The 8761-nt window shown below is 43.1% G+C and overlaps 1 protein-coding gene across 5 annotated transcripts; it reads left to right on the forward strand.

Moving 5' to 3' along the window:
* Positions 1–4715: 4715 nt before the first annotated feature.
* LOC123092493 (verprolin) lies at positions 4716–7476 on the forward strand. 5 transcript variants are annotated; one of them, XR_006444688.1, is made up of 4 exons: positions 4716–5379; positions 5877–6139; positions 6874–7029; positions 7115–7476. XR_006444688.1 is itself a non-coding variant. In XM_044514284.1 (2 exons), the coding sequence occupies exons 1-2, from the start codon at positions 4772–4774 to the stop codon at positions 5504–5506; spliced, it is 624 nt and encodes a 207-aa protein (XP_044370219.1). In that variant the 5' UTR covers positions 4716–4771; the 3' UTR covers positions 5507–5930. The 5 variants fall into 5 exon arrangements, 1 of the variants encoding a protein (XP_044370219.1); XR_006444686.1 differs by having other exon boundaries at positions 5877–6134; positions 6203–7029; XR_006444687.1 differs by having other exon boundaries at positions 4716–5168; positions 5254–5379; positions 5877–7029.
* Positions 7477–8761: the final 1285 nt, after the last annotated feature.

Here is an 8761-nt window from a genome sequence, read left to right on the forward strand (position 1 = left end):
TGATGAACTCAGTCGAATATAACCTTTCTCCAATAATTCCTTAATCTACTTCTTAAATTCCTCTAGAGCATTTGCGTGCATCCGGTACGGTCTCTTGGATATCGGTATTGTGCCAGGTAACAACTCGATGAAAAACTCTATGTCCCGATCCGGTGGCATGCCGGGTAATTCCTCGGGGAATACATCGGGATAATCCTTCACAACTGGTACTTCCTTCTGAATAACTCCCAAAGAAGAATTCACTTGAGTCCTCCTTGGCGTATGCCTCGACACATACTTGATTTGTTTCCCCTCTGGGGTGGTGAGAAGAATAGACTTACTGGCACAATCGATGTTTCCCTCGTACTTGGATAGCCAATCCTTACCTAGGATCACGTCCAATCCTTGGGATTCTAGGATAATGAGGTCTGTGGGAAACACATGTCTTCCTATGGTCAATGGCAGCTGAAAACATCCCCGACTAGCCATATACTCTACTCCTGGGGAACTCACTAACATAGGTGACTTAAGGGCTACGGTCGGCAACTTAAACTTGTCCACAAATCCCCTTCATATGAATGAATGTGATGCACCAGTGTCAAAAAGAACAAGGGATGTAAATGCATTAATCAAAAACTTACCAACAACTGCGTCGGGTTGCTCGTCAATTTCCTGCACATTGACGTGATTCACCTAACCTCTGCTGAAAGGATTGGGCTTCTTTCCAGAGCTTCCATTTCCATTCATGTTCTTCGCCTCAGGACATTCAGTGGCGTAGTGTCCGGTCTTCCCGCACTTGAAACAGGTAATGTGACACATGTCTTTCTTTGCGGGTGTTGCGGGGCTGGAACAATTTCTATTGTTGTTTCCTCCGTTCCCATTGCAATTCCTATGGCCATTATGGTTGTGTCCATTTCCCTCCATGATGTGAATGTCCTCCATGGTTATAGTGAGTGTGTCCACCATACTTGTCGGATCCTGATCCATTATTTCCCAAGTACGGGGTATAGCGGGGCTTCTGCTGAACTCCAAAGTTGTACTTTCCCTATCCAAACTTCCTCTTGCGATTCTCCACCTGCTGCTTCTTGCATTCCAGAATGAGAGCCTTGTCGACCAACTCTTGATATTTGTTAAAGGTAGCCATGGTCAACTTAAGTCCCAGATCATCGTTTAGTCCCTCCAAAAATTTCTCCTGCTTAGTGGCGTCATCAGCCACGTCTCCGGGAGCATACCTGGATAACGTGCTGAATTCCTCCACATAATCACCAATGGAGCGATTTTCCTGGCTAAGTTGTGGAACTCACGCTTCTTCAGACTTATAGCTCTAGCTGCAACATGTGCGGTACGGAACGCCTGCTGGAACTGATCCCAAGTCACATTGGCTATGGGGAATATGGTGGTGTAATTCTCCCACCACGAAGCTGCAGGTCCATCTAGTTGATGCGCGGCAAAGTGCACCTTGTCAGCATTAGTGCATCCTGCGGTGGTCAGCTCCCTTCCGATCTTGCAAAGCCAGTCATCTGCAACAATCGGCTCCGTGCTGCTAGAGAACACAGGTGGGTTCAATCTTAGGAAATGGGTAATGTTCTCGACCAGGGGTGGTGGCAGTGGGTCGTTGTCGTTGTCGTTGTCGTTGTCGTTGTTGTCGTTGTTGTTTTTGTTGCTGTTGCTGTTGCTGTTCTGGTTCTGATTCTGGATGAGTACCTGCATGAGGGCATTCTGGTTCTGAATCAATTGGGTAAGTTCCGGTGGGAATTACGGGTCATGTCTCGGAGGCATCTGTTCGGTTTAGAGTAGATGAGATATTAGAATAGAATAAGATCCTAATGAGAGAAATCACTACCCATATGCTTATGATAGCAAGAAAACTTCTAATCAACCAATTCACACAGATCACACCACACAAGAAAGACCTACAGGTAAGGTCATATCCACAAGAGATATGATCTCTTCATACTACCTCAAATCATTAGTTGGACTCAACTTGATAGTGGTGGTCAAACTAGTTCTCCTCAAAACAATATCAGCTCTAGCTTCTTCTTCGTCAATGTTGTCTTCATAGGTCATGGTCTCATCGGGTTGAGCATCTTGGTGATGGGGTTCAACAATTTTATTGAAGTAGAGAAGAGGTAGAAATGAATAGAGAAGAGTACAGACCAACAGATATATAGGGAAATTGTAAAATAAGTTTTCTTCCTATGACTTTCCATTTCCTAGTGGTCGCGTCCTACAGTCAGCGTGTGTTCTGATACCATCTTGTAGCGACCCGACCCAAATGGATCGAAGTCTCTGTGCTTAAGTGTCATCCCTGGGTCGGTATGCTAACACACACAATACTCGAGGAATTATAACATATTTCAAACACACACTTTATTACATCGAGGTCCTCAAAAGAGTATTTGTTACAATAATATGGCCAAAGGCCATCTAAATAAAAATAACTGCGGAAGCATTGAAGGTGAATGAGTCCATCCAACTCCACGGCAAATTGAGTGTATAACAATGACCTATCGCACCTTTAATCCTCGTTGGAAAAGTCTGCAACATGAGACGTTGCAGCCGTGTAGGTCAGCACATGGAATATACTGGCAATTTCACACCATAGAATAATAATGAAAAAGACTATCTCTATATGCAAAATTTAGTTGGTGGAGGCTCTAAGTTTCATTTTTGCATCAAGCAAATTTTACCCTACAACAAAGGAATAAAATTTTTATTTCTACTAAATTGAAATACCATTATTGAGAAGGTTCCTCCAACTCAATCCCAAAATTCCCAAGTTATTAGTAACCCAATAATTTTATTAAATAGATTGATGAGATCAACCAATAATTCAATTCTAGATACTCAAGTTATCCATAACGAGGGACACGGCTAATCATGATTAGTTTGTACATTCTGCAGAGGTTTGCACACTTCTCCCCACAAGACTCGACCACCTCCATGATCGGAAGATCGAGACATAGCCTTTCAGAAGTGTTGCCCCTTAACATTGGGTAGACCAGCACACCTACTTTCCCCTACTTCAGCAAGTCTAACACGGAAAGAGGTCACGCAACTTACTCAACTATGCCAGAGCCCATAATGGCTTGTGGCTGCACACGGAAGTTTCTAATCATAAAGTGTTGTATGATCCTTTTAAGCTTGGGTGGGACCTAGGGTAATCATGCAGGTACTCCAGGATCCCCTTGGGCAAGCACTGGTTACTCGAGGTGCCCCAAACAATCCATCCAAATGTGTATTAAAGTTGCCACCTTATGCTGTCCAAAAAATTTTTATCTCTCGCAACTTGCATGGATCACACATACCAATCCCCGTCTACGAGCATGGCTAAGCAATATATGACATAACGAATATTCCCGAGGTGATCAAAGGTCATAGGTTCCTACCACATGAACTACAAAGCATAACCACATGTTTCCAAACCTACTCATGCAATCTTTGAGAGTGAAACTAGTGCATAGTAAAAACTGGGTATTGAAAATTATGATCAAAGTGTGAACTTGCATTGCTGACATTCGTTGAACTCTAAAGATTCGTAGTAGCAAGCTTCGCACTCCGAACGATCTAGCGTAAGCAAGCAATAACATACATAAGCATAGAAGAAAAATCCAAAAAGAAAACAAATAAAAGACTTCGGGAAACTCCAAAAACACCCAAATAAAGTTTCTGAACAGAACGGAATATTAACATAATTTTTGTAATAAAATTTTGGTTTTAACAGAAGGTGCACGTCACGAGCTTCAATTTGCAAAAGAAAAATACATCTAAAATGGAGTTATGAAACTCAAGATATGGCCTAACGAAGTTTGAATTCAAATTTGAATCGCTCAAATTTGAAAGGATCAAAAGTTGAAACTAATGATGCTACAAGATGTAGGAAATCAATATTAAGTTGTTGGGTTTAAGCAGCAACTAAACCTTGCTGAAAAGTTATTCTATGAATTCTAGCAGACCGGTATGGTTCCAAAGGCCAATTTTCATATATAAAACGTTTTCATATGATTTAAGGAATAAAAGATAGAGCCAAAATACCCAATTTACCATTTAAATCAAAACTAAATTTTAATTTGCTCACAAGTAAACTTTTATAATCTTATAAAAAAACTACAGGTTCCAAGGAATCCGAGGATATCTTATTTGTCAAAATCGGACATACGATTTGAGAGATACGGTTTTTCAAAGTTTGGGTATTTTTCTGAAATTGAGTTACGGGATTAAACACTGAGCTGCCACGTGTCAACTTCTGACAGGGCCATACCCCTTCATTTTTTAGTAAAAAAATAGAGAGGATCTACAGGAGGGAGAGAGAGTTCACTGGAGTTTTTGCCGGAGATTCGCCGGAGTGGGAGGAATTGTTCTCAGGCATCAACGAAAGGTTGGGCAGTGTAGAGGAGCTCGAGGGCAGTTCTCTAGACAATGTCTCTGCCTCGGCCTCTTTATGTGTAAGTGGTGGAAGGCCGCTGCAGTTGTACCAAACTCCAGACGGTTGCGTGCGCCGTGGGGAGCGCGCTCCGGCTAGTTAAAAGGAAGGGAGGATATGTCAGGGAGATGCGCAGCATCTCTACTACTATAAAAATCTGAGTTGGTGGTGATGGTGTGTCTGCCATCGTTCATTCACAAACGGCTGATCGATCTGATCTAACGGACACGATGAAATCTGGTCAATCTCGCAAACAAACGCCCGCCACTTCCGTCACATATTTGCAGATAACCCCCTGCCTTTCCCGTTCAGCCCCATGGCCCCCATCTCTTCCCCACGCCCACCTTATCCAATCATCTCAGGAAAGGCATGCCGCCGGCAACGCTGGAACCGATCTGGCGCGGTGGTTCCCGTCGACGCCGTGTGCCCCCGGAACCTCTCATGCATCCTCTCAGCCACACGGCCCACCAACACCATGGCCCTCTCGTCACCATCTCTTCCACCCCATCCCCATCTTCTCCGATGCCGACCTCGGCAAGCATGCCGGCGACGCATCTCCTGCCCCCTCCTCTGCGCATTAGTCCCAGCGCCCAACATCTCCACACCCCCTCCTCCTCGCCATCTCCTTCACCCCCTGTCCCGTCTCCTGCCGCTGACCGCCGCCGGCTATGTGTTGCTTCCTTGGCGGCGGCGTTTTCGCATACTCCTCCTCCTCCTTCCCCACTGTCACTGAAGCGCCCCATGTGGAGGTGCTATGCTTGGCTAGGTCCTTCCCAATCCTCATCCCTCCCACCCGTGCCGCCTCCAAAATTCATTTTTTTTGTTACCCAGAGTTCAATTCGTGCGTCCAGGTCGAACTCTCTAGAAGCCAGTCTTGCAGAGTTGCAGTCCAATATAAATCAAATGGGTAGGCAGATGGGACTCAAGCTGCTTGCACTACACCTCAAGAGCCACACACTCGTCACGCCAATCTGGAGGTGAATCTCCTTGCTTGTTTTTTGTTAAGCTGCTTGGCTACCCGTTTTCCCATGGGACTGGTATACTACAGGCCGTTATGTTTAAGTAGTGATTGTCTGATGCCCTTTTAGGTCAGAAGATAGATGAGGCGAGATCTTCAGAGCCAATATTGTTTTTCACATATGTTCTAAGCAAACAACTAAAAGAAGGGCATACTATGGTTGACAAATGATTCCATGGCCTATTTGTAGATTCGTGGTGGTGTTGTATGTACACAAATTCATGTTCCCTGTGCATATGTAGCAAAGTGTTCAGTCAAACACGTCTACTTCGTTCTTGTTTGTCCTGGAACCATTTATCAATGTGTGCTCAAGCTATAGTATATATGTTTTTTCGATATATTCATTGCTGCCATTTATCTTCTCATTTAAAGTTTGGTGTGCCTGATATACTGGCACACAATGAGCAATGTTGAATCCTTTGAAGGTAACATAATATATTATTTTGTCTTCTACAGCTGTTCCAAGGAAAGGAGCAGTTCTATTAACGATGGATATGATAATATGTATTGGAGAATGCTCGTCGTCCTGGTAATTTCGGAGATCTGGCATCAGCACAATCGTCTTATCATTCAAATTTTGTAGTTATCGGCTCCAACGCTCGCATGTCTTGCGATTGCGAAGCCAATGTAAGGAGTCTGATGCGCCCGCTGGCGTGCATTCCTTCAGTGCCTCTCCTCTGGCATCAACCTAAATGACCACGACAATCGCTGAATGTGAGGTGATCATTGCTTTCAATTCATTTTTGTGTTTATACTGAAGTTATTTGGTGTCTGTTTTGCAGGATAGTTTAACTTGCGAGAAAATACTATTGCATTTTCAAAAAGCGATTATGTTTGATCTTATAAGCAATATTGCATTTAAAAAAGTATTTCTCACCAAGGAAGGTAATTATAATAAGCATAAGAATCAGCATGTGATTGTTTTTAGGATAACTGACATATGCAAAAATAAATAAAAATTGCCAAAAGATCCTGATCTTACTAAGCACAGAGTTCTTGGCTTAAGTACCAGGCAGTAGGTGACTGGTTTTCATGGCGTTACAGCCAAATCTTGCTTTATGTAATGTAAGAAGAGGCTGAAAGTTTGTTCTATTAAACAGCAATCTAATGATATATTATATACAGCAAAGGTTGCATTGCCTTCTGTACGTTGAGCATTTGTTTGTATATCTAAGCTCACTAAATTGCATTTCACAATGAAAATTCAGATATGTTGTTAGTCGTTCAGCTTAGCAATTCCAGAAGTCGTAGTTCCAGCCAAACATCTAAATACTGAGCTCAAATTGCAGAAAATATTGGGTGTTCAGTACTCGATTTTGGACTATATGTTCACCTATCTCTAGGGTGCCATGATCTCATCTAAAGGATCTTTTTTGCTAACACATACCTTGATGTTGACATCGACAGCAGCAGAGATAATATACGCCATATAATCTTGTAAACATATGTGTAGATCAGTACAAGTACTTTCAGTCTTCCTCCTTGTGAATTAGTCTTTCAAGCTGTGGATGGTCAGGAGTCGCTTGAGCCCTGCAAAGATAATGTTCAAGCTACAGCTTGAGTCAGAATTTGTACGGATACATGAAAATGTGATGTATGCCGAGAAAAGGTTTGTTTGCTATGCAATTCAAATTTTAGCTTGCAATTGCAGTTAGAAGTTCAAACCGCAACTCAAGTATGTTGTTAATTTACAGTGAGCATCCACTTGCAGAAGACTTGTGCCTGGATGTGCTAATTGACAGTGAAATGTAGAAATAAGTTGCAACTTTGTAATATCCATCTGATATGTGAAACAAGAATTGTTACTAATTCACAACATGTATCTACGATTGTGAGATGGGACACCATGTGCACAGCGGAGGCAACACAAGGTCGAGAGAAAAGCCCGTGCGGAAAGAGATGCAACATACGGCCATCATTACAACTGTTATATTTTTGTATATGTTGTAATTATTCATGCAAAGGTTACAGGCTTGATGCACAATTATAAGTATCTGGAGGAGTTGACGAAGCGTGGAGTTTTTTCTTGACAATACAAAGAGTATGAGTTAGGAGACGTTGAAGTGCAACTACAGAGCAAGCATGACAAGGTGAAGCTTTTACTGGAGAAAGTTGCGTAAAGTCTTTTTTAAGGAAAAGTTGTGTTTTCTTACAGCCGTGGAGTAGGATCCAGATAGGGAAGGGAAGGGGCTAGAGCAACAATAGTGTCCTTACCCATTAGACTTTAATCTATGTACCTCCTAATCATTTACCTGATTACTCGGAAATAGAAGATGAAATAGAAGATGAAAGATGAGATATGAACTTGGCTCCTGAGCTCAAATAATTGCAATAAAATTCAATGAAGTCTTAATGTTTCGGAAACAAACATGTTGGACTGTTCTAGTTGTGTGCTACACTTCATCAATTTTGTGCTTGCCTATTTTCATTTGTATTCACTATACCCCTGATACTTATGAGCTCAGCAACATAACTGAATATCCGAAGAAGATATGGATATTTTTAATAGTTGAGAGGACCCTCCACATATTTTGTCGAATAAACTACTCCTGTATCAATGCATCATAGTTTTCCGTGCAACGCACGGGCATCTTACTAGTAACTATAGGAATAAAAGACAAGGGATCGGGTCCAGGTCACCTCGCCGGCGTCGGAAACGTCCATGAACAGCGGCGGAACTGCTGAACTCCGGCGACCAATTGCCGACGTTTGGGAGGGAGAGGGAGAGGGCTTTCTAGGTGTGAAGAAAGAGGGTGAGAGGGCGTCCTCCAGGGTACCTTTTATAGGGCAGGGGAGGTCCAGAGTTGAGTGGGGCGAGATGTGTTAAAGGTTGCAGCTTCAAGCGCTCTTGGTGGTCATTATGGTTGTCTTTGATGTGCACTAGGGGATGGGAGGGGTCGAGGGAGGTAAGGGGAACCGATTCTGGGGGTTATTGGGTGCGGGAGAAGGGAGATGAGGGGAGGAAGAGGTGGAGGCGTCCATGGTTGTTGCTGAGGAAGAGGTGGAGGCGTTCATGTTCCTGTAACAGAGGAGGGAGATGGCCATCGGCTGGGCTGGAAGATATGGGCCTTAGTGGGAGAAGTTGGGCCAAGGGCAAAGGAAAAATAAACAAAAGACATAGATGGGCTAGATAGGCTGACAGAGAGAAAGCTTAACTAATAAGAATATTAGACTAGATAATCAATGAATAACCCCTCAAAAAAAGATAATCAATGAATAAATTGTGGCATTTCCTATTTGGCGCTGCAGGCGCCAGTTATAGTTGTTTCCGCAAACCGGCGCCTGCAGCGGCGCTACCTGGGCTCGGCCCAACTTCTATTTTTCCTATTTCTTAAACTCTA

This window comes from Triticum aestivum, chromosome 4B, assembly GCF_018294505.1.
Source record: "Triticum aestivum cultivar Chinese Spring chromosome 4B, IWGSC CS RefSeq v2.1, whole genome shotgun sequence".
Taxonomy (NCBI): domain Eukaryota; kingdom Viridiplantae; phylum Streptophyta; class Magnoliopsida; order Poales; family Poaceae; genus Triticum; species Triticum aestivum.

Coding starts and splice junctions, on each gene's coding strand:
- LOC123092493 (XM_044514284.1), top strand. CDS start 4,772: ATGCCGCCGGCAACGCTGGAACCGATCTGGCGCGGTGGTTCCCGTCGA.